This window comes from Corvus cornix, chromosome 11, assembly GCF_000738735.6.
Source record: "Corvus cornix cornix isolate S_Up_H32 chromosome 11, ASM73873v5, whole genome shotgun sequence".
Lineage (NCBI taxonomy): Eukaryota > Metazoa > Chordata > Aves > Passeriformes > Corvidae > Corvus > Corvus cornix.
Window position 1 is genome coordinate 14,545,103 of NC_046341.1, and position 24,997 is coordinate 14,570,099.

A 24,997-nucleotide genomic window follows, 5' to 3' on the forward strand; every position below is an offset into this window, starting at 1 on the left:
ACCTGGATCCTGGAATGACTGCAAGGCAGTGCAGGTCATGCTTGGAGATGGGAAATAGGAAATTCATAGTGTATATTGAAAACAATCCAGCCCTTTGAACTTGCAGTTTTTATGACCTTTTATAAACTTCTTCCAGGAACACAAATATGTTGTCAGCTTGTTTTGTGCCTGATCAGGACTGGAATTTGGGAGGTGGGGAGAAGGAAGAAACAACGCAATTATACCTCTTATATGTTCTCCTGATTTAATGTTACACCAGTGACATTTTAAAAGCAACCAGGGTGGCAGTTGCCAGCCTGTTGTTGGGAGCTACTCTGAGATAGAAGCTCCACAGTGAAGGTCACTGTGCTGGAAGCAGAGATAAGAACATTTTGACATCTCTCCCCTTTGGCTTTTTTGGGTCTCTTTACAACCAATATTCTCTTCTGCCCCTCACCTATTTTCTAAAGAAAATGCAGTCTGCAGAAGCCCCTCAGCAGGCCATCAGCATACTCAGGTTCCAGGGAGGCACCCTGAGCCCCAGAGTGTGCTGGAACCCCTCATGTAAGCTGTAAAAGACAGCACTGTCTGCTCCAGTCCTCCCTGTTCACAGGGGTCACATGCAAAAAAACATTTACTTTCTGTGACTAGAAGCAAAACTGGCCCCTGTGACTAGGAAACCATGTCAGTTTAATGAGAAAAATGAGAAGGGAAAAAAAAAAAAAAAACCTGACAAAAATCTAAGAATAGAGTGTTGAACAGGATTTATTTCTGCAGAGGATTTAGGGGAGAGATGAATATTAGTTAAATATGGTAGGAATACCATGCCACATCAAGTATGTTACAGTGCTTTTATACCAGCTCAAAGTATGTCTCATCACACATGCTTTGTATGTGCAAATTTGGATATTTTTGCAGCTTTCTCTTTTCCAAAGGTAATCTGCACTGTCCTAATTTCTGAGTGGATTAACTCCAAACAAGACTGAAGGCTCCTCAAGCAGCCTTTAGAAAGTATTTTGGTCATTCAAATAGTGGAGCTGCTAGTCATTTAAAAATATTGCAGGGAGAATTTACAGACATTATTAAATGTAATCAGCTACACAGTGCTGGAATCACTTAAGGGATTTCAGGAGTGGCTATAAACACATGGTCCAGCAACATCAAAAGATGTCTGCTACTACCATCCCTGTGAGTGACACAGGAGTCTGCCTAAAGCACCAGGCACTCATCCACAGCTCACCATCCATCCCCTCCTGGGGTCAGTGGTGCTCCTGCATTTCATACCAAGGGGGATTTGGGTTGACAGTGGAGTATGAGAATGGGACTCAGAGATGACAGAGATGACTGTCCCTTCAGGAGGAATTCTGCTGGTTTCATCCAATGGTCCCTTCAGACTCCTCCTGGCTTCCCTGGAAAGGTGGTTCGGAGCCAGGAAGGGGACTTCAGAGCTTCCCCTGCCACCATCCCCTGGAGGATGGCCTAGGAATTAAGCCACTGTGTAAAGTGAGAGAGAATCCTGTTACCAGAACAAATGCTCGCGTGTTTTGGCTTGTCCTACAGTAGAGAGGATCTTTTCTACTAAAATCTGATTTGGAAGTGAAAAGCTATGGAAACGCCATAGAATTTCGCCATAAAGACAACAAACTTCAGTTTGCCCAAGTATAAAATATTGTTACCTATCTGCCATACAGACAGCTGCAGCAAAAGAGTAAGGTCATCAACTAAATGTGGCCTTTACTTTAAGCACCGGAACATTTTCCCTGATTTCTGAGAATTGCTGATGCAGACAATGCTGCAGGATCAGCAACTGCAAAGGGAGCTTCTCCCTATGTACTAGTTTGAAAAACAAACCAGTGGGAGACACCAAGTCAGAACAACAATTTAACGGGGAAATTAAAGAAAAGGAGAAAAAAAAAGCCAAAAGAAAACACTGGTTCAGACTGACAGAGTCAAGATACAACCTGAGTCCCTGTTAGGCAGGGTGGTGGTAGCAGTCTGGTAGAATGGTGGCTGCAGTCCTCTGAAGTGGTGATCCTGTAGAAAAAGGGTCTGCTCTTCCTCAGGAAGTCCAGTGGTGGCTGTGTAGCTCCTGTCCTCTGGAAATCCAGTAGAAAAAGGTTCTCTCTGGTGTTCAGTCTCAGATTATATCCACGATGGGATGCTTGGTTCCTCCCTCTGGGTGGAGCATCTCACAATGGGGTAATGAGTCATGAGGCCAGGTGTTGATGAGGCTCATTAACAGAAGATAGTCCGGAGGGAGTTATCTCTGAGTCAGGCGGCAGGACAATGATGGGCCATTAACAGAAAGATAGTCTGGGGGGAGGAGGCAAGGAAACACTGCCCCACCTGATTTCAACAGCTCATGAGGATGGTGATAGAATACACTGCAACCCAGGACACCCTATGACATTCCTGCCATTCATCACCTGTTTGGGGTAAGAGTGCAGGCAGGTGAGAGCTTTTGCTGTAGAAATCCCTTTTGCTGGCAGGATTGAATCAATAAATGACTTCAAATGTTGTTATGATCCTAAGAGCAAAGTGATTTGCACACAGTACTCGCTAGTGAGTGTAGAGCACAATAGTCCCTCATTATAGTTTTAGTAGAACGGGAGAACATAAAAAGAGTCTTGAATTACTCTAACTTAAGACTGTGAAAAACACACTCTTGCGTTTCTAATTCCTTACTTTAATTGAACACAAAGATATCAGCACTTCAGTGTCAGCTGCTACATACAAAATCAAACTTGGGGGGTAGTAAATACAGCAAAACTGAAGGTTTAGTGTTATAAATTGAGAGAACCATTCAAGATAGAATTATTTTCACCAACACTACTACTACAATAACAACCTTAAATTTATTAAAATAGAACTAAGTTTAAATGCATTTGCCTTTCCTTTTCATTTTTATTACGTATTTTTTATCTCTAAGAAACAAAATTCACTTAACATAAACTGGGTATTTTCACTTTCCCAGCTGTTGTAAATTTTCACAATGTTGCAATCTCAGAGGACATTTTTAAACATCAATTTTAATAAAAACTTGAGTAAAAATGTTTAAAACATGATTTGTCACTAGTCATTTGATATAAAAATTACTTGTGTTTTCATTTTGTTTATCCAACAGGAGCTTTCTAATCAGTCCTTGTGTGGAGGGCACAAAGTCATGGAATTGCCTCTCTAGCAGACCTTAACCTTTTCCTGGAATTTGACTGAAAGACTTGTGCTGCTGACCAGAGTGGCTGATGGATCGACTTCCTCAGGTGTGTCTGTCCTGACTGTCTTTCCCTGCCTTCTTCATGTCCTGGTAGGTGAAGCACAATGAGGGGACTCTAGCAAGGTGACAATAAAACTCACTGCAGTGATGGGTGGCCTGAGGCCACATGTGAAAAAATAAATAATGCTGGATGAAGCACACTGAGCTTTTGGGTGAAAAAGCAAAGTGTAAGTGATTATTAGACTATTTAATTAAATGGTGTTTACTAGTATTACAGTATTACTAGTATTACAGTATTACTAGTATTACAGTAAGTTTTTATGATTGGTGGGAGCTAACTCCACCTGCCTGGGGAACTGTGCCCTGCCTGGGGCACGGTTTAGACTGCCAGTAACTAATCTGGAGAAAGGCAAGTTGCTCTTCAGGCAAATTGTCAGAGGACTGTCACAGGATTTAAGTCATGGTAAGATCAGTAGGAATGGCTGAAAATGCTCTGAAGAAAAAATTTTCCAGCAAGAAATATTGATTTGCTGCAGTTTTGGTATTCTTCAGGACTGTGTGAATTTTACTGAAACTTCCTGATGGAAACCTTGCAGGTGGGTTTTCCTAGCAGGGAGCCAGCAGCTGGCAGGGTCCAACCTCCAGAGATTTTTCTGATGGGACAGAGAGGTAGCTGGGGAGCTGCGGACTAGATCAAAGCTGGTCTGATTTAGTTATTCAAAAAGTGAATGTTTCTGAATATTTTGTTCCATAGAAATCTTCATGTATCAAGCTAACACATCCAGCATCTTTTTTATGGTATAGAATGAAACCATTAAAAACATAAAGGAAATGTTCTGCAGATCTTAAAGCACACATCCCAGGCCATCGCAGTGATTAAATGAAGTTGTGGCTGAACAAAATGGTGATTTTAATGAAATTTCCCGGGGGGGAAAGGACAAATATTTTTTAAAGGCACCTCAAATTTATTAAAATACAGCTCCCTCACATTACTAACTGCAAAAATCAAACTCTGCTTGTGATTGTTACTCACTAATGATTTTACTGATGACTTTTGACGCTTCTATTTTTTAACTGGGACATTTGCCTGAGAAACAGCTTATCCATGGAAACGTTTTCTTGTTATGATACTGTTTTCTAAATCAGTAAGAGTGGGGATTTTTTCCTTAATGTATTTTAACAAGTAACAAACACAGTGAGTTCGAAAGCCTGACAGCAACCAAGCAATCCGCCGCGGGCGCGCACCCCAGGAGGAGCCCCGGGCGTGGATGGGGATGCCGCAAACAGCAGCGGGTTTATTGCTGCGCGCTCAGGTGCTTCCCAGGTACTTCCAGCGCCGGCCAGGAGCTCGGACGGAGCGGCACGGGCAGCGAGCGAGCCCGAGCGGCTCCGCAGGTCCTCGGGGCGGCGCCGGGCGGGGCCTGGAGCGGGGGGCGGTGCGGGGCGCGGCCGCGGGCGGGGGCCGGGCCGCGGGGCAGCTGCGGTCGGGGCCGCGCATCCATCGGCCGGGCGGGGAGAGGCGGGCTCGGGGTGCCGCCGCCTCCGCCGTGCAGGGGCAGAGCCCGCGACGGGCGCACGGCGGGCGCTGCCCGGGCGCCGGGAAGGGAGGGGAGGCTCGTCCCCGCCGCCGCCGCCGCCTCGCTGGACCTCGCGGCGAGCTCCGGGCGCGGAGCGCTCCGTAGGATGGGGCTCGGAGAGACGCCCGGCGTCGCCTCCTCGCTCTCGGGCTGCGGGAGCCCCCACGCAGAGCAGGGCAGTTGAATCCCGCCCGCGGCGGAGTGAAGGAGCGGGACGCGATTTATTGCTGCATTCCCAGAAACGTCGCTTCCACCTGCGGGCGAGTTTGATCAGCTGGCTGTGGATTTTATATTTGCTTCTCCGCAAACCGAGGTTAGCCGGGAGGCTTTGGCTTTTTGGGAAGGTGCCCTGCCCCGGCCCGCTGTGTGCGATGGATTGAGGCGTGCCCGGCTGCGCCCCCAGCCAGCTCCCCGCCCGCAGCCCACATAGATGCGATGGAAAGTCTGGGGCTGTTCTGCACCCTTTGTTACCTGATGTTCAACGCTCCTCTGCTGTTCTTTGTCACCGGTGAGTAGGAAACTTCGGCCTCTTGCCGCGGCGATGCGCCGCTCCGGGCACAACTTGCTGGCGGGAGGCTGCGGGGCCGCCCGTCCGCAGCCGAGCTGCAGCAGCCGCGCTACTCCCCGGCCCGGCCTCCCCGGCGCGTTCCCAGCGCGGGGCTGGGGGCAGGGAGCTGCCCGGGCGGGCTCTGGCAGAACAAGGTGGCACTGTTGGGCCGCAGCTGCCGGCAGCGCGCAGCGGAACGGAGCGGGGCGCGGCGGGCGCGCAGCCCGGGACAGTGCCCGCGCCGCTCGGCGGGAGGGGACAGTGGGACACCGGTGGCTCTGTATTAAGCCGAGGGCTTTCTTAGAAGGACGAGGGGGTTAAAGTCCTCTTCAAACTTTCCGCTGAAGCCACGGCTGCAGGGTGACAGGGGCCGCCTCGGCCCTGCCCTGCCCCGGGTGCGCAGTCCTGGATGCTCTGCTTACCCTGTGGTCCCTGGGCTCCAGGAAACCTGTGGCGCGGTCAGTGTTTAGCCCTTGAGCTGAAGCAGCTCACGTTAGACTGAAAAGGACTGATCTTGTCTTTTAATCTCTCTCGTTAATCAGCCCTTGTAACTCTATCTTCCCCTCCCAGCTACCTTTACTGAAGTTCCCAAAGATGTGACTGTTAGGGAGGGAGATGATATTGAGATGCCTTGTGCTTTCCGAGCCAGCGGATCCACCTCTTACTCCTTGGAAATCCAGTGGTGGTACCTTAAAGAACCAGCCAGAGAACTTGCACACGAATTAGCCATCAGTGTCCCCGGCAGCAGGAGCAAGGTAATACATTGCTATGGAGATATATGTCTTCATCAAATGCAACGTGGCTAGGTAGTGATCAGAATAAACTCAGCATTCCCAGAGTGCTTCCTCTGCCCAGTGCCAGCCACCAGTAGGAAGCATCAGAGTGCCCAGGCCCTCCAAGGAATGCAGGAGTACAGGGCATGCACCATGAGGGGCTTCACATCAGGAAAAACATCAGTGCTCTAAGGACTGTAAACAGAAAACGATAAATGTCCCACTGCAAAATCAGCAGTGAGGTCCCAAGAAAGGCAGTGAAAATAGCTGTAGTATGAAGTGTAGACAAGCAAAAACCAGTGCTTCTGTGGACTGAGCCAGGAGTCCCTGTAAAAGGTGGGAGAACCTCTGCTCACTGATAGTGCAGAAAAAGGCATGAGAGGTACACCTCTCTGTTGGTACATTAACGTGGTGTTAGTCTGCATCTACAAACACATAGTTACTTGTACATGTACATACTTGTGTCCATATCTGAAGCTCAGCAAGATGTTTTCAGTCAGGTGTAACAATTAAAATGCATAAAGCAGAGTTAAGTCTTGCATGCCTTTTCCCCTCCCCCTAGGAAGCCGCTTGGTGTAAGGGTAGGCTTCAGTCTAAATTTTTCAGCTTCATTTCCCCAGCATAAGCCAGTCATTCTACAGCCCCCCCAGAGCAAAGACAACTTGCAGGTGCCAAACAGGGCTGTACAAGGAGTGGGCTAAAGCCGGACTTTGAGGCTGTGCTGCCCTTCTGTGCAGGACATGTCATCCTCTCCAGGCCCCATCCTCTGTGCCAGCAGGGTGGCCGACGGCAGCCTCTGTGCCAGTGCCAGCTCCCCTCTCTGTGGCACGCTTGTTTTCCTGCAGAGCTCAAATAGAGATGCAAAGCATACAGACACTGAGCTAATGCGATGCCGCCTAGCTGGGGAAAGTGTAAGTCAGTTGTCAGACTGGGAAATAAATCGCTTGGATTTAAATGTCTTCTTTAACCTTATATAAAAACTGTGAGCTGCTTTTACAATAAATGATGACAGAGCAAGCCTGGAGAATGATGACCGTCTCCCCGAGAGGCGTATCAGTGAGGTCTGAGGCATCACTTAAGTTTACAGTGGTTGGCTGGAGACAAAAACATAACCAAATATGAAACGTGCTGTGTGATACCTGCTCCCAGGGTGTTTCAGGACTGAAGCTCTGCCCTGAGCCATGCAGGATCCAGCTTGCCCAAGCCCTTCACTGCTGTGCTGCTGGTAAAGCATCTTCCCCAGTGTTTGTCAGTGACTGGGAGCAGCAGAGCATGCAACAAGCATTTCTTTGGCTGCTGTTCACACCCTTGGGGAAGGCAGTGCTTCTGTGGGGCACCATGGGAACTTTACGAAAACAGTCCCCCCGGCTGAGCACTGGTTTGCTGCCTGCCCCATCACCTGGGGAACTCCCCTGAGCCGCACCGGCTGTGTGAATGGCAAGTGGAGAAAGTTGCATCTATCCGTGTCCTGTCCTTCCACTGGGGTGGGAATATGAACATCCTGTTGATGTGGTGGCAGTGCTGAGTCTAATTGCCCTTTTTTTCTGTTCTTTTAGGTAGCAAATAAGGATGCAACCAAAATCAGCGTAAGTGCAGCTCGAGATGGGTGCACACCCCTCCTCCCATGCTCGTGGGATTTACAGCATGCCCCCCTCATTTCCTGACACACGAATGCAGCTGGTCTCACTGGCAGCCGCGCTCCTGCAGCACGGCGGGAGTGTGGCACGTTTCCCCTCCTCAGTGTGCCGTGGCTCAAGACGTTGTTACCATCTGTTGCTGGTTTTGCGATCACATCTCATTCCTTGCAAATCCAGAGGAGGTGGCGCTTGCCTTACAGCCCCTTCCTTAGCCACGTTGGGGAAGGACTGTGGGCCAAATCAGAAGAGAATCTCGCTTTTTTTTTCCCCAGCCTTCTTCAACCCCCAGTTGCCTGAGGCGACCCCCTTCTCTGGCCGTCCTGCAGGAAACACGCCCCTGTCCTTTGATGCGGCCCCGCTGCCCCTCTCCGCGGTGCTGAGGACACAGGGCAGCTCCTTGGCCGCGGAGGGGGGAGACGCTGCCCAGCCGGGCTTGACTCGCTGCAGCGGCGAAGGGGAACCCCGGGGGGCTGCGCTTTCCTCAGGCGGGGGCTCGGGGCGGTTCGTGCGGCCTGGGGGCTGTCCGAGCCTGGGGGACGAGAGGACACCCGCGGGGGGTGGTGGCAGAGCGCTGGTGGTGAGAGGTGGGAGGCGGCCTGGGAACGATGGGTACAGGGGCTGATTCTGGATAACCCCCGCCAGGTGGGGCTTTAACAGCGAGGTGCTGGGCTCAGTGGCCGCTGATTTGGGGCAATTAGCCCCGGTGCCGTGCTCTCGGCAGCAAAGGGCACGGCGCTGGGGCCGGGGCTGCAGGCGGAGGGCAGGGTCGCTGCCCGCCGCTGAGGCCGTGCCGGCCGTGCGCTCTCTTGCAGACGGTCCGCGTCCAGGGCAACGACATCTCGCACCGGCTGCGGCTGTCGGGCGTGCGGCGGCAGGACGAGGGCGTGTACCAGTGCCGCGTGTCGGACTACAGCGACGACGAGACGCAGGAGCACAAGGCTCAGGCGCTGCTGCGCGTCCTGTCCCGCTTCGCCCCGCCCGACGTGCAGGCGGCCGAGGCGGTGTCGCACATCCAGAGCGGGGCGGCCCCGCGCCGCCACGGCCCCGCCGCCCGCCCCACGCCGCCGCCCGGCCCCGCCAAGCGCCCGGCCCCCGCCCCGGGCGGCACCGCCAGCGCAGCTGCCAGCGCCGCCACCGCCTCCGCCTCGACGGCCGCCGCCGCAGCCTCCTCGGCCTCGCCGCCGCCCGGGCAGGCCGCCATCCTCCGCCAGCAGCACGGGTCAGGTAGGGCGGGACGGGACCCCTGTTCCCGCACGGCCGTGAGCCCCGGGACCGCCACTCGCTTGCGGGTCGGTCACTGTGACCCCTCTGCCGCGGCGGGACTCTCGCTGCGACGCTGAAACTGAGTAATCGTACCCAAGTTTGTTGGCAAAGTGTAGTTAGGTTGTCCCAAAGGCTGGGATTGGTGCCTTGCCCTGGCCTGGGCAGGAGTGAACACAGGCACCGGCCTGGGGAGATGGGTCTGAGCACAAGGCTGGGACCCGCATCCCTTTGGTAGGTGCAGTGGGAGACCCCACGTTCAGAACCCCCGTGCAGCTTTTTGGGTGCAGTGTTTAAACAGTAGGTGCAGCCTCAGGTGAGCTAAATGCCGTGGATGCTCTGCAGAGAGTTTAGATCAGCAAGTGGCTTACAGGTCTGGTTGTCCCAGGCAGATGTAGGGCCTATGCAGAGCAGGATGTGGATTCAGAAGGGAAATGTCAATTGCTGTGTAATGAGCTCCACATTTGAATTAATGGCAGGATAGGCATTGGAGATAACAGTGCTCTATAATATTTTCCAAATGTAAACATCATGCTAATACTGATTGTCTATCAGTTAATACTGTATTAAGTTATTAATGCCACATTAACATATTGCGGCTTGCCAGAGAAGGCAGTTATAAACCTTTATTTATCTAATGACAGGAATGTCTGGGACAAGAACATAGTCTTAAATCTGAATTGCAAAAGTGTTTCAAGCTTCAGAGGTGTAATGCTGCTCTGGCTGGGCTTCAGCTCCCCTCTTAGCCACTGTCACTTAGCTAACGTTGAACAAATGTCCCTGCCAAGTTATCTGTGGAAGAAGGGAAACAATTTTATGCCACTGACTGTGCAGGGAAGGCCCTGAGCTCCCCTCTCTGCTGAGTCTCTTCTGACGCAGATTCATAATCTTCACGCAGGGAAGCTCACACTTCTTCCTGATACTTCTTCACACTTTCTGGGCAAACAGTTGCCGGTTTTGGCTCACAGTAATGGAAATCATTTGTATATGGGTCACTGTGACCTGCTGGTGCTTTACAGGTGCTGTTTTATCTGGCTACTACCTTTTCCTGTTTTCTGAATAATTTAATTTCTTTCTTCTGGAGAAATACATGTTAAAGTTAGATTTTACTCCTTATCATTCCCAAGATGAAGCTGGTTGTTCACTGGTGTCTAGTGGAAGATACAGTGATAATTCCTGAGATCTAACTACAGGTGCTTGTGGGCATTTAAAGAAGTTCATTTTGCTTTTACTGAATCCACTGATCCCAAGAAATTAAACCAAGCACTGTAATGCTCACAATCTATTGTTTTTTGTTTGGAAAGATCTGCTTTCCTCCCTGGACCCTAGAGCTGGGGGTCATTTTAGTGTTTCCTCTCCACTCTGTGACTGTGAGAATTCTTGCAGTGTTTTCTGTGCTGACAGTAGAGGTTGGGTTTAGGACTGGCAGCAGTGTGCACCCTGCCTGCTGAACCTAGAGCTTATGTGCTGCATATGAACTAAAACCAGGACGGTGGAAGTGCAGTGGGCTCAGTTCCACGTCAACAGATGGATGCGAGCATGCGCCGCCAAGACAGCATGTCACATATGCCTCTTAGGGCAAGCCCTCCTGCCCAGATCAGCTAAACTGCTGTCTGTCCTGATTTTTTACATGTCTGTGGTTTGGGATATGGCACTTCTGCATCATTTCTAGGCTGCATTAAATTCTGAAAATGAACTGTTAGCATTATGGCCAGCAGTGGAGGTAATGGAATGATTGAAATCGGTGAAAAAGGTAGCAGAATACAGAAAAACATTTAGTGGGGGTCTCCACATGGAGGCTGATGCTGAGAGCTACAAAACTGGCTAAACCAGAATTTGGTGCTGTGAGCTGCACACTGGTCTCTGTGAACACTGCCACTCCGTGGCAGCTCCGGTGCTGGAGAAAGCCAAGTCAAACTGTTCCTGTTCCTAGTACTGATTCAATGAGGTGTAAACCAGCACCTGCTTTTGTCCCCATAAGAGGGAGGTAATTAATCCTGTATTTTGGTACAGTCCTTTTGCATAAATAATGTCTTTTTACTCTGCTTGAATCAAGACGTCCCCAAATAACAGGCTTCTCCCTGGTTTGTTGTAATTTCTGTACCTGTGGTAGTTTGGAACTGCCTGTCATTACTTAACAATGGAACAGGAACCCCAGCATGGCTTAGGAGATTTGCAGCTGAGAGGCTTGGCCCTCAAAAATTCCTGATTTGGGTGCCTTCTGGACCAGAGCTGTCTGAGTCTTGTTACCATGAGATGTCTCTGGTCGCTTCTGTGAAGCAGATTGCTGCTGTCCCAATCCCCATCTTCTCAGTTTTTAGTAAGGCTGTCTGGCCAGGGACTTGGTTTGAAGCAGAGAGAGACAGCTTGGTGTAGAGGCAAGAAGTCTTCCCTAGACATGAATATTGCATAAAGACCTGGATAAAATACTGATACGGCAGTCAACGTGATGAGGACTTGCAGGGATATCATCTGCTTTTGTGAGGAAATGGAAGACTGGGGTCTCCAGTGCTGCCACTTGGGTTGATAAGCACTAAAGTTTCTTCAAAATGTCTTAAAAGAAAACTACATCTCTGACCTTCAGAGTTTCCCATTTGTGTGTTAAAGTGGTGTTCTTTAAAGCTGTGTTAGGTACAGTAATTATTGTTCTCCATAAAGAATGCGGTTGCTTTATAGGAAATGGTGTTTTTTCCCCCTTTTGTTTACTTCTGGGAACTAGAAGCTCTGTTTCAAGTCCACCCCCACAAGGCAGTGTTGTAACTGGTTTTCCACACAGTAGGGCCAACAAATCCAACTAAACCTTTGTTCACATGGTGTTTAAGACTGCAGAACCTAACCTTGTGTTGCTGTATGAGTTATATCTGCATAGCAGCACAATACATATGCTCTGTTATCCTATTTTGAGCTCCCTAGCACACACAGATGAGTACTTGCACCAAATCTGTGTGTAATAATTGAATAGTCTAATACATATAAAGTGTTTAGCATTCCTAAGTCTTTTCATTGTACGCAGCGATTATTTCCTCTGTATAAAAGCAGAAATTTGGTCGAACAATGGATTTGCCATCAGTGATTAAGAAACACCCTCATTTAAGACACTGGAGAGCTCTGCCTAAGAGCTGATGGCATGGCACTAGCTACAGTGTCCTGCATGAATTGGCCTCTAATCCTATTTTCCTTGAAATAGAAATCTTCCCAATACTTTCAGTGTAGTAAGAGATGGCCTCTATGTGCTTGGATTCCAATAAATGTGATTATAGATAAAATGCTATGTTGGGATGTGCCTGCAGGGCTTTTGTTGACTTCAGTTGCCATCCCAGTCATGCACCATGGAAAAATGTGATTCTTCACATCTTCTAAGTGAACTGAAACACGAATTTATTAGAATAAACATTTCTGTTACTGAGATTATCTAAAGAGCAGAAGACTCTCATCTGACAAACTGGGTATAAATAGAAAATCCATTGTTTCAGACATGTCATCAGAAATGGTATTTGGCTGAAGTTTGTGATCAGCATTATGGTATATAAGGCAACAGAGCCAATGTAACAGAAAAATTGACCAATATGCCACAAATATTAGCTACTTAAACAGAGTTTTATCTGTGATGTTTAAAGAACCATATAAAAAGTTGGTGCTGTGGTCTCATGAGTCAGAAAGGTTACTGCTTGTCTGCCAGCAAGGTAAACTGAAGTGTGAACCTAGAAAATGGGATTTGGGCTGTGAGGAGACAAAGATCTGCTGGCAAGACTATTTTTAATACTGTCAGAGAAGCAGTCATCCATGTGGTTCTAAATGAAATAATATTGACCTTTTAGTTTAAATGCTTGTACACAAATGAAATCTTACGCTGTAGGAAAAAAATTGGGGTGAGCAAGTGAAAGTGTGCAGAGTTGTTTCTGTTTGGAAGTGCTCCTGGGTTTTACTGGGTAGAGTAGGGGGGATGCAGGAGCATCCCTGAGTGAAATACACAGTATCTCTGTCTCAGGAAATTTGCAGTCCAAGTGGATGAGACAGATAAATGACACAAGAACAATAACTGACTTTGTTGAGTTGTGTGACAGCTGTGAAATTAAATATGAAAACCTAATTTCAGATCTTCTAAATTTAAGTCCAGTGCCTTAGTCGTGAGACTAACTTTGTCATCTGATGGTGAAGTAATAAACTAGGATCTTCATACTGACCTCTTGGGAGGGAAATTGACTGTATTATATCCTACCAAATGGTCTCCAAAATGAGTGCCTGTGTATTGGCTTGGGGGCAATTTTTAGTTTAACTTCTGAGCAGAATGTAGATCAGACATTGCAGCTTCCAAATTCCCTTTTATTTGTTTGATCTCTAGCCTCAAAGCTCAGAAGTGAAAGCTTTAAATAAAATAAACAAAGATGGGAGTGTGAAACAAGAAGCTGTGATTCATTATGCTTAGAGTGCTCTAGGAGGGACACAGGCTCATGTGTTATGCAGAGATGAAGTAGTCATAGCAAGGAAGAACATAAGTCTTCACTTCATGCCTGTCCCTCCCCTCCTCAAAGCCTTTTATGTGTGAGGCAGAGGGAGCTCTGCTCCTGGGCTACCTGGCCCAAGATAAAGCAGCAGGTCCCAGTCCTGCAGCCTCTGTGCCCATGCAGCTCCCAGTGGTGCTGAGAAGAGCAGGGCATGCACAGCCAGCCCACCTTGAGGCAGAAGACCAGGTGGAGACTTAGATGCCTGCTGTGCCCTGGGAAGCAAGAGGTCTGTCTTTGCAGCTTACAGACAGGCGAGGAAGGAGAACAATGTTTCATTGAGTGTGCTGAGCTGGTTAGGGGAGCTCTGGAGGGGCTGTGGTTGGGTTCGGACTAACTTTGGGTGAGGGCTCTCCTGGCTTGGTCTGAGCTTGAATGACTGTGCTAGTTTGAGAAACAGCCTGTGGAGCTGGTTTAGGTTTGATAGATGAATGTTACATGAAATAGCAAAAAAGGAAAGTCTATGAGGCTGCTTAGCTCAGGCTCCCTGCCTTTCCCACTCGGTAATGTGTGGGTCTACTCCACTCCCCCTGTGCTTTTTATGAGACTATGTATGAGCTCCACTCTGTTGTTGTAGTTAAATGCAACCTGGGTCACATCACATTTTCCTTTACATTAAATAAAGTAGCAAGACAGAGGCCATAACTGAATTATCAGGCTGACCTCCTAAATGTCACTGGATAATAAACATGCAAAAAGAATTCTCATTAAATACACATCACTAGCACTTTAATATCTAGGCAAATTAGACTGCTTTGGGGACAAGTGAGGTCAAATATCTTCTTTTGTGTCTGTGTAATATGGATTAATTCTCGAACTGGACAAAAGCACTAACTGCTGTAATGTGTCACCTCATTATCTAGGGCAGAAACAAGCTGTGCCTGGGTGTTTTTGTACTGTGGAAATGCAATTTATTTGAGTAACTTCCTTTCAGTGGTTCTTGCTTGTTCCCCAGAGGACAGACAAAACTGTACTAACCTATTCTACTCCAGCCTGTGCAATGCCCTTGAAGAAATCTGAATATTATTTGAATTTCTTTGATATTTTGAAGTTATAGATGAAAAAATTTTCTAAAAATATTACTAAACGCAATGAAGGGGGTATTCCAGGTCTTTTTAATGAATGTGGAAGCTATACCTAACACTGGTCTAGATTTCTATATAAGATTGATTCATTAGTGACTGAAAATTAGAAATTTATAATAAGAAAGGCTCAGTGCACCCACATGTATTTTTGCCTGAGCAAACCGCATTTTGGGCAGGAATATACATATACTGCTAGTTCTTTATACACAGTTTCAATAGATACTTTGCAACTTGTAGTCTTAGTTTGCAGAATCAGCTAACTTTGTATCTTTTATGAGGCAGTAATTGGTACTCACTCCCTCTGCTATACTGGTGCAGCTTTACTGACGTATAAACTAATGCCTGAACTGTGTTGTTGATTTATATAGGTCCCTAATAGTTTAAAACTTAGCAGTCGTGGCACAAAGAAATGCCCAGACAGCCTTACTGGTACTGGTTTTGAGAAGGCTTTTAGTAGCATGGGCTGTAGGTGGAAAGCAAACGTAAAGTAGCCTCTGCCAGGAAATTAATCTTACAGTAGTCCTGTGTAGGTGTTTCTTTTTTACTTAAGAGAGCCTGACAGGACTGTGCTGGTAATAAAAGGGGGTTGCTTTGGGTTTTGATTTAGCTTTGCTAAAGCAGTAAGAATGCTGTCAGGCTCACTGTTGCTGTTTACTATGTGTTTTTTAAAATTAGATAATGGTAGAGCAGTCCCATATGTCAATAATAAACAGTTCAAGTGGGTTTGGATTGGAAAAAATGGGGTTGTCAGCAGAATGGTATTGTTTGCCACAACAGCAGCTAACAACCAAGTACTTTATATTGCTAGGCTGTTATCAGCTGGGAGGCAATTTTATTAGCTGGGAAGAAGAGCAGTTTGGCAGAGTAGCAGCCGTGCTCAGTGGAGGGGTCTGTGCGAGCCAGCACGAGGTTGTGCCGCTGGGGAGGAGGGAGCTGCGCTCACAGAGCACACGCAGGGACACCGAGCATTCCCCAAATATCTGCTCTCACCCTGCCCATGGCTGTGGAGCAGGGCATCCCTGTGTGTGCAGGGAGAGGCTGCTGGCTTCCAAAGCAGGTAGAGCACAGGGAGGTCTCTAAGGGACATTATACTCCATGTCTGTCATTTTGTTACCATGCTCTTGGAAGTGTTCGGGAAACACGGGGATGTGGCACCTGAGGACAGGGTTTAGGGGTGGACAGTCTGTCTGGTGGTGCTGAGTTCATGGCTGGACTTAGTGATCTTAGAGGTCTTTTCCAACCTCACCAATTCAGTGATTCTATGGATAAAATTCATCAAACTGACATAATCAGAAATAGTTGACTGCTTTATAATTTTTACAGTTGGTATGCTAATCTGAATCCCTCTCCTGCCAAGGAGCTGGAGATTTCACATGTACAGAGGGTATTGAGGAATATCCCATGTCCACAGTTTTGTCAAATAACCCCTTGCTGGCTTATTCTGCAAAGCTTGGCTTCCCGTACATCTAGGGCATAGCAAAGTCTTTAGTTAACTAACATCTAGCAAATATCAATCACTGGAAGTGTTTGGAGACTTTGTGTATTTGTGGGTCAGTCCCAAAATCCCACTGTTGGTTTACAGCAAAAACGTGATCCCTCCTTTATGGAAATCACAGGCTCTGGGGTTTTTTTCAGGCACATGCTCTCAATACAGCCATTTTCCGTGTGTCATCATGTATTCTGCTAATGCACTTTAACTCTGTTCTTTAAGTATGGACAGGATAGGGTTATTTCAAAAAAATCCTTAATCTGCCCTTGCATCTGCTTAAGTTTAGTAATTCTGATTGGAGTGATAATTACAACTACATCAGCAGCTTGCTCCTAATCCTGATCAAAAATACTCTAAAAGACAGTGAAGTGAGAACTACAGTGTCATCGTCTTTATTTCTGGGTTGCAAATATTTGCAGCTTGTATCAATTACAGAATGTGAAACCTGTGGCTCACTCCAGTGTGACTCTTACTGCCAGTCTTTTCATAAAGTGCTAGCCTGTGGAATTGTGTGACCATACCTAGCTTGCCTCCTTTTCTGCAATATGTCCAATATTTTTAGTCCTCCTACTTATAATAAAACCCCTGAGAATATGGCCCAGACTTGCTTCAAAGTTCAGTAGCTGAAACCAGCTCCCATTACTCTTCATTGTCTCAGGATATGGGCAGTTTGAGTTGCGCTTTTGCTACTTGTGTGTATAGATATGCTCTGGAGTTTCTCACATACTAGTACAGAAGAAGTGTAGCACTGGCTACCCATTTACCACCTGAACTACCACTAATGCAGTTAGTTATTTTTCTATATGTTTTTGTTTAAAATTCATTTTCTACCAAACCTCATTACAAAGAATTTTGTATCTCTTACTATTCAACTTTCAAGGAGTGAATTAAGGGTTCTTGGTTTTGTTAAGTTAATTTTAGATCATGGAACTGCAGAAAATTCTGGAAATTAAAACAAACTCATAGTTGCATGGTTTGAGTGTCTTAATAAGATGTTTAGTGAGGAGAGATCATCTCACTGATACCAAAGCAGAAATCTGTTTATGTGAGGGTAATACAAAGTAGAGACCAGCTGCAGGTCTCAAAAGAGGAAAGTTACTGGCTTATTTAAATGCAAACCAATAGAAAGTATTTAAATTGTATAATCTATATAGAATGAATTGCTCCTTTTAAGCATTCAGGATGCATTTCTATTATCCATTGACACCGTCTACAGCAGCATTTCCTTTTGGAGCTTGTTATAAATTACTCCTGGTGTTGTCTTGAAGTTATTCTTTAATTTCTCCACGAGTGGATATTTGGAGTGGTTGAGTGGTTTGTTTGTCTCCAGTGTAGAAGGCATCCCAAGAGCAGCCCCTCAAGGGCCTGGCTCCCTCAGCTCAGCTGCTGCTCGGCTGGGCTGTCTGTGGGCACTGCCCGCCCTCAGCACAGAGGTGTTCACAGGCAGATGTAGTGTTTGGAGAAGCAGAGGGAGGTTTTGGTAAGAGTGCTGATTGTTCTGTGCACTTTTGGCTACCACAGAAGGGAAGTGGGGATATTGAGGGAAAATGTTTCCCATATTGTGCGCCCCTATTTCTTGTGACTTTAGTGGGAGATGATTTTTTACCAGCCTGTTGGAAATGAAACTGCATATTTCTTTGGGAACCTAGAAACCAGAAACATTTCTGTATAAAAGGTAGAAGGATTTCTTGCTTTGTAGCAGATATGCATTTCCCTATATCCATCAAATCCACTAGTTCAACAGCTCCTCTGTTTGTGATAGCTGTGTTTAATATGAAATTGTTGTGCCTTGCAGACCTGCAGCAGCTGTGGAATAGGTCAGATCAATTGTCCATTTAATCCTGTACCTTATGTCTAATGATGTCCTTAAATCCAGGAGAGGGGAAGAGCCTCTGTAGAGGATAATGGAGCACTTGGCTGGTCCGTGTACCATGAGCATGTTTGGAAGGGATTGTCAGCACTAATATTTTAACAACAATGTGGCTTTAATGAGTCTCAGTTAAAATGAGCTCTATTGATATCAAAATCTGCCTCAATAGTTGCAGGTGCCTTAAGAAACACATCCCCGACTCCTCTACCAACACCTGTGTCTGTTCTGTCTTTGTTCTGTCCCAAAGGCACTCACACATTGACTTCCAGCAAAGCACTGCAGTGCTTCCGAAAATCAATACTGCAGAAGGAATATTTTTATTTCCTTAGCTTCTTATCAGAACCAAACTTTTATTTCTGCATCATTTCCTTGGCATGACTACACCCCCTCTCATTACCGTCCAATTTATTTGTTTTCTAATCTGTAGCCTCTCTGCTACCATGCTAAAACACCAAAGTCTAATAAAACACCAAACCACTAAAACACCAGTCTTCTGTCCTAGGTGGGCTTTTTGAGTTGTCACATCAAGAATTGTCAAAATTAGGACCAGGCTGCTACAAGGAATTGGCCTTTCCTCAAATACACATATTTATTTTTCTACCTATTCTGGAAGTTTGCACTGTGCTGCCCTGTATGCAGCTTCTGCAGAGTAATCAAGCCTTAAATTTTGCCTCAGCTCATTGTTTTCAGGTGAGTTTAGCCCAGCACGTAAATAGATACAGGTGTGGGCAAGTAAAACATGCTCATTTCAGGTGTGCCAAATACTCCAAATGCAAAATCTTATTTGAAATACTAAAGCCTGTTGAATTTCCAAAATTAGAACAGGAGAGGCTTCCTGTTACTCTTGTAACATGGTGTTTTGGCAGTTCACCTCTCAATATAGGCCTGAATACTGCAGTGGATATCTTGAGAGAGAAGGTAGAGAAACAGTGAAACTCAGGTGTATTTGAGAAGACGTAAAATGCTGACACAGTTGTACAAAACTCTGGTCAGTGTCTTCTGGCCAGTAAAATTTCTTTCAGCTTCCTGGGGAGTTTGAGGCTATGGTGTGGATAAGGAAAGTGAAATTGTGGGCATTTTCATGAAGGGTGTGGAGGACAATGTTGATAGTTTTACCTGGCTCTGTGAGAAGATTTATTCTTGACCTTAAAAACCTTGATACTGTGGATGAAGGAACAAAGCAGAATCATAAGCTTCTACCTGCATGTTGTGTAGAAATAAAAACATATACTGACTTCTGTGAGGCATTTTTTTGAGATGAGTTATGGAAAGCTGTTCCAAAACTCAGTGAATCATAAATAAAGATGTGTAGTGGATAGAAAACTAATTTTGTCATTATGCCTTCTAGGCAGGTTCAGTGGCGAGCAGATCCCATGCAGTTGCTCATAAATATGTGGGAAGTCACCACTGCAGAAATTAGCTACACCAAAAGACAGCTGAGGAGCTGTTTCTGGTTGTGCCTGGGCAGGATGATCCACAGCCAGACAAAAGCTAGAGCAATGGGGACACCACAGTTCAGTATTTTTTTTCTATTGTACGAATACGTCTTTGAACAAAAACACCTCCTGTTCCATGCAGTTCTCTGGGGTTGAGCTAGGAGAGTCTGCTGAAAGTCAGCACAGGCTCTGCATGCAGTTCTGCACAGCATCCTGGAGAATTAGCTCTTGGGGAGGAGTGGGAAGTTTAAGGCACTGGGTACAAAAAAATTATTTAAAAAAATAGCAAAAATGCAATGTGTGGATTGTGTTGAAGTACTTAAGAGTGGAACGGTGTAGACAGCTTATAAGCTGTCTCAGCTGTGGAAAAGTTCTAATGGGGTGTACCTTATTATCTCTTTGGTTGAGTAAGTGTATTGTGACTTTAGTAATTTCAGTTAAAAACTTCTAAGAAGCTCTTAAGTCTGAAGTTGGGTAAATTCCCTTCAATTCAGCGTAAGTGCTCCAAATGTATGTCAGTGAGTGAGAATTTGTTTTATCTAGGAGGTTATTGCTTGCAATGATCCTTGACCAACAACCCATGTAGAATTCCATTTTTTCCATAGATACCAGAACGAGAACATGTGTCAAGCACAGTCTAAAGTTTCTGGACTGAGAGAATAGATCAGTCGATATGGTCAGTTTGATCCCTCACCTCTTAATGAAATGCCAGGTTTGAGGGCTTTAATTGGGCATTGTTCTGTAAGGAAATAGGCCAAGGCTAACAGGTCACTGCATAAAAGGCAGTACAGAGGAATGTCTCGTGACACTGCCAACCAGGGCCCCAGCTCCATCATCAGTAGGCAGTCAGATTTGAGGTGTTATCTCATCTTTCAAGGAAAATAGGCTACTGATGTCTCTCAGCTTTTTATTATATGGGCCACTGCATTTTACCACCATCTCAGAAAGAGACATCAAAGGACTTTTCAGATTCTTTCTAGTAAGAAAAATAGGTGACTGGTGGAAACCGTGGTTTTTGACCATTGGTTAAATATAGCTTGTAAAAGAATCATCCCATTTTTTTCTGCGTGTCACAATTCACTTGGTTAATTAATGTTTGTTTTCGACTGAACTGTTTTAAGTCAAACTGTGATTAATTCTGGCATAAAAAAAAAATACTAAATAGAAAATTGCAGTAAAACAATATTATGTCATAAATCGAAAAGAAGGATGAGTGATGCCAGAGAGCAATTCACCATACACAAAGAGAACAATTTGTTCTTGTTCTGCATGGTGGTAGACTTTCCCTTTTGGCCATGAGCATATAAATATTTTAAAAGCAAAGTTATAAGTCTGTATAGTGATAAATAAGCTTGCAATAACAGAACATCAAATGAATATTCAAAATACCAGTGAAATGTTTTCTTGCAAGTGTCTGTAGTTTGCAAGTAACTGTGTACTCGTGATTCAGGGTGTCTGGGTAAAAACTCTCTGTTCTCACACCTGGGTCAATCGTGTGTCCAGATCCTCATGCTGAAGCCCACATTTTGTTTGTTAACATCTACAGATGTAGCAATTTATTAACTAAAAACTCAAGATTACCACTACTGCAGTAACAGCAGAATTGAGGACACTAAGTTCAGTTTGTTTATAATCAATGGCTCAGGTTAACTAACCAGAGAGAACGTACTGGAAGTTATTTTTCTGGTCTGCTTAAATTCAGAGGGAGAATTCTGAAGTTCTGTGTGTCCAATAATGCCTGAAGTCTTAGAGCAGAACAACACTGAATCAGTATGAAAAAAGAAGCTTGTATGTGGTATTCAGTAAGAATAATTGCTTTCAAGTTGCGTTTTAAAAATATGTTTAACTGCTGAGATTCTGTTAACAGACTCTAAACTCACATTCTGCTATCAAAGAAAATGGACAATACAGGTTAAAAACAACAGCAATTTCTACAGAAGGAAAAGACAAAATTTGGACTGTTGATTTCACAGTTCTGCATTGAAATTTAAACTGAAACTAGTACATAAAGGTAAAACCAACATAGGAATTATTTTGGTGAGCAGGCACACAGGTGCTGCAAGGAGTTGTGACTAATATTGCTTTCTCTTCAAAGCAGAAATAATCCTAACCTGGTGTTCTGGCAGCCCTTCAGTATCAGCAAGAGCACTTGAGCTTCAAGAGCCCATTTCTACAGGTTGAGTTTCTGTGTTTCCAGGGGAATTCCCCCTCACAAAAGACGTCTTGCTGTCTGAGTAACTGGCAGCATCTCAGACTTGAGTCCTGTTCATTGAAAGAACAAGTTCAGCCCTAGCAGAGGGGTTCTCATCACCCTCAGGTTTGATCATAATAAATATCCAAGGCCAGCTCTTCCCTGTAGTGCTGGGCGGGTGGGGAATTGGCACAAATTTGGGACCATTGAGCTGCGTGTAGCTGCCAGGAGTGTCGGCTGCTGCTGGGCTGCCCCAGCCATCCCCAGGCACGGGGGACAGTGACAGCACGTGGGGACTGTCCTGGCTGGCCTTCCTGCAGCTGTGCCATGTCCCAGAAGGGAGGACAGCCATCTGACAGCTTGGGAATGGGGATGTGCTGATGGAAGTGTGGGTCCATTGGGCCTGTGAGTGCAGTTTGTGGGTAAGCATCTGTCTCCAGCTACCACACGCATGTCAGGCTCAGAGACAGACAGACAGCAGGGCTCCCCTCCAGCCTTCCCAGTCAGCTCTTTTCTCTCACTGGTAGGTAGATTTGTGTAGATTTGCTGTGTTTGGGGTCGGTGACTGTCCCTGTGCTGGCTGGGAACCTGGGCTTTGGCAGCTGTTGTGCACTTCCCTGCACACACTTTTAGTGTCTTTTTGCAATGGGCTGCAACTAACTCCTTTAGTTGCTGGAGTTAATTGTGTTTGTTAATGATTTTTCAGCATTCAAAACAAAAATCCTGTATTCATCTTAAAACTTTGCGTTGCTATGTAGGCAGTCCTTAGCACGTGTTTGTGCATGCAGGGATTTAATTAAAACCTTAATAACTAAATAATCGCCACACAGTCTGGACGTCTGTGAGATAGCACTGTGGGGACATTTCTTGAGTTCCTCAATTGCACACCACATTGCTATGTACTATTTTTGATACTGGGTAATCATACTCCAGCGCTGCTGGTGAGGTGTATGTAGATTACAAGGCAGCTGGAGCAGCGAGCCCAAGAGCAGTGCTTTGCTCAGGCACTGTTTGAGGCATTTCCTTTGATCGTGCCACTCACATGTCCTAGAGACCAAGACTAAAATATTCACATTATGGTACCTGAAGTGAGTTTCCTAAATAGAAGTGCCCTGATTACTTTTCTAGGGACACTGAACACAGAAAACTTTAAAAATAAGTTTTCATGCTTTGCAAAGCATCTGTGACAGTCTGGGTGGCAGTCTGTTTTGGGCATTGGTTACTCCTGTAGGTCGGGTGTTCAGCAGGCCTTTCCCCAGGTGCCCCTCTGCACTTCAGGTGCAGGGCAAATTCCCGCTGGACTCCTGCTTTTGCGTGGAAACGTCCCACACCTGTCATACCCATTTCTGTGCTGGCGACAACTGCACATGCTGGTCCACTCATGGCTCAGGAAGGTGTCCCCTGTGGGCATTTGGGCCCAGGCAGCTGCTGTGGCCCAGCCTGGCCTTGTCTGCATGGGCAGTGCCAGGCACCGATGTCCTGCCCTGCAGCAGCGGCGTGGGCTGCACTGGGGCACCAGGGCTGCTCCAGGGAACAGAGCCCTTTTGCCTGTGCTGGCAGCACAGCTGTGACCCATTTCAGAGGTGGCACAGCCAGAGCCTCAGGCCGTGCCTGTGTGTCCGTCCTGCTCTCTTGGCCAAGAGGCCTCAGCCCCACGGCTCAGCCCTCCCGTGCCAGGGAGAGGGGCCACACCACAGCGCACACAGCAAATACCTTTCTGTGTCTTTTCAGCACACATCGCTAGAAAATAAAAAAACTGGGCAAGCATCTTGGTGTAAATGGATGTGAGGCAGGGACAGCCTTGGTAACTGCAGCATGGCCATGGCTGCCACTTGTTGCTGTGAGCAAATGCCTCAGTGTGTGTCCTGCCCCGTGAGTTACCTCATCGCAGCTTGCTCTCCTTGGGACAGAATGACGGTAACAGATGTGTTCCACACCTGACCTCTGTTTTTCTATAGCTCCTGAGCACATTTTTAATTTAAAATTCTGCTCTTTCCTATAAAAGGTAAAGAAGATGTCAAGGTCTTGCTGTTCCCATTCCAAATGAAATGGGTTCATGTCCTGTTAATCAAGAAGTACAGCCGCAGCATTTGTCATTTCCCTTTAAAATAATGGGTGGTTGATACCTGTCATTTCTCAAACTATATACCAGATTATGGTGTATTTATAGAAATTTCAATTGCTGGTAACTTGGCTGAAGCCAAGTTTAGGCATACCATTAGTAACACATAATGAAATGACCTAAGTGGAGTTAGATTTGGGAGGGGGAGGAAAAAGCTATTTGAGTTGGATAGCTTGAGGATGCTGTTTTACTATTAAAATTAAGCTTCTGACCCCTGGCACTGAAGTGATAAAAATGAATCTTCCTATATTTCTCTTCTGCATTTAATCTTCTATATTGGAAAAGATAAAAAATCAAATCTCCTTCTCTTCTTTGTCTCTTTCTTTTCTAGGTACAGGACCTATTTATGCTACAGACCCACTCCTATATATGTCCCTGTTAATACTGCATAAGCTTGTACATTTATTAGTAAACCACTGACGGACTGCTCCCTCCACTCTTCCTCAGCCAAACAGAAAGGAACCTATTTAATAACAAACAAAACCCCAGACAAAGAAATCCCTACAGTTTTAAAGATGGACAGAGACTGAAAGAAGCATGATAAATTCTACATGGGGGGAAAAACATATTTTTGGGGATGCCACAGAAAAGTAAACCACATAGAATAATGCATCTAGTTTCCAGACTCTATGGTGTAAAGCCCTGCTCTGTGCATGGCACTTATGATTTCTCTATTTTAATGTAATATTTTTTCTTTTCTAAACCTTTCCTCTGACTCTTCATTTTGCACGAACTGTTGAGCAGTTATCTTTATGACAATATGTAAAGATGTTGGGTCAAACCCTTCCTAAGAAAGGAAATATTTTTAGTAGATTATTGTGTTTAGGGTTTTTTTTGGATTTCCTTTTTCTTTTTTAATTAAATTATTTCTTTTGGAGACATTAAAAAGGTACATCTTACCATAATTAATATTCACTGTCAATAATATTTATTTTTAAATGAAGATTGGAAACAAGGTAAGACATTTGTTTATAAACTGTATTGTATATTGCTGAATAACAGTTGAATAAAAAGATTTTGAAATAAAGTTTTTACAGATGTGTATGCCTTTCCCTGTGTCCTGAATGTCCCTGAGAAGGCTTGATGGCTGTGTGAGTTCCCTACCTTGTTACAGCACAGAGTTGAGGAAAGACGCAGCACAAACAAAATAAAATTGAAATCAGTTGTTTTTCAGACACCCTCGCATAGTGCCTAAGCCCACAGCAGAAGGTGCAGGCAGCCAGTCTTAGGCTGCAGCTGCCTTTTCCTTGGTGACACCAGTTACCTCTGGGCAGTCAGGGCAAGATCTGGTAGATGGACAGGGGGACACTATGTG

At 45.8% G+C, this 24,997-nt stretch overlaps 1 protein-coding gene across 1 annotated transcript; it reads left to right on the plus strand.

Annotated features, from left to right (window-relative positions):
- Positions 1 to 4,770: 4,770 nt before the first annotated feature.
- On the plus strand, positions 4,771 to 24,726 carry VSTM2B (V-set and transmembrane domain containing 2B). The gene is made up of 5 exons (XM_039558337.1): positions 4,771 to 5,278; positions 5,888 to 6,072; positions 7,647 to 7,676; positions 8,540 to 8,951; positions 24,014 to 24,726. Exons 1-5 carry the CDS (start codon positions 5,206 to 5,208, stop codon positions 24,100 to 24,102), a joined length of 789 nt encoding a protein of 262 aa, XP_039414271.1. The 5' UTR covers positions 4,771 to 5,205; the 3' UTR covers positions 24,103 to 24,726.
- Positions 24,727 to 24,997: the final 271 nt, after the last annotated feature.

Excerpts from the sequence above, each read along its gene's own strand:
- VSTM2B (XM_039558337.1), top strand. The coding sequence starts at position 5,206 with ATGGAAAGTCTGGGGCTGTTCTGCACCCTTTGTTACCTGATGTTCAAC. Across the intron at positions 5,279-5,887 it reads TCTGCTGTTCTTTGTCACCG|CTACCTTTACTGAAGTTCCC; the intron begins GTGAGTAGGAAA and ends TTCCCCTCCCAG. Across the intron at positions 8,952-24,013 it reads CCGCCAGCAGCACGGGTCAG|GTACAGGACCTATTTATGCT; the intron begins GTAGGGCGGGAC and ends TTTCTTTTCTAG.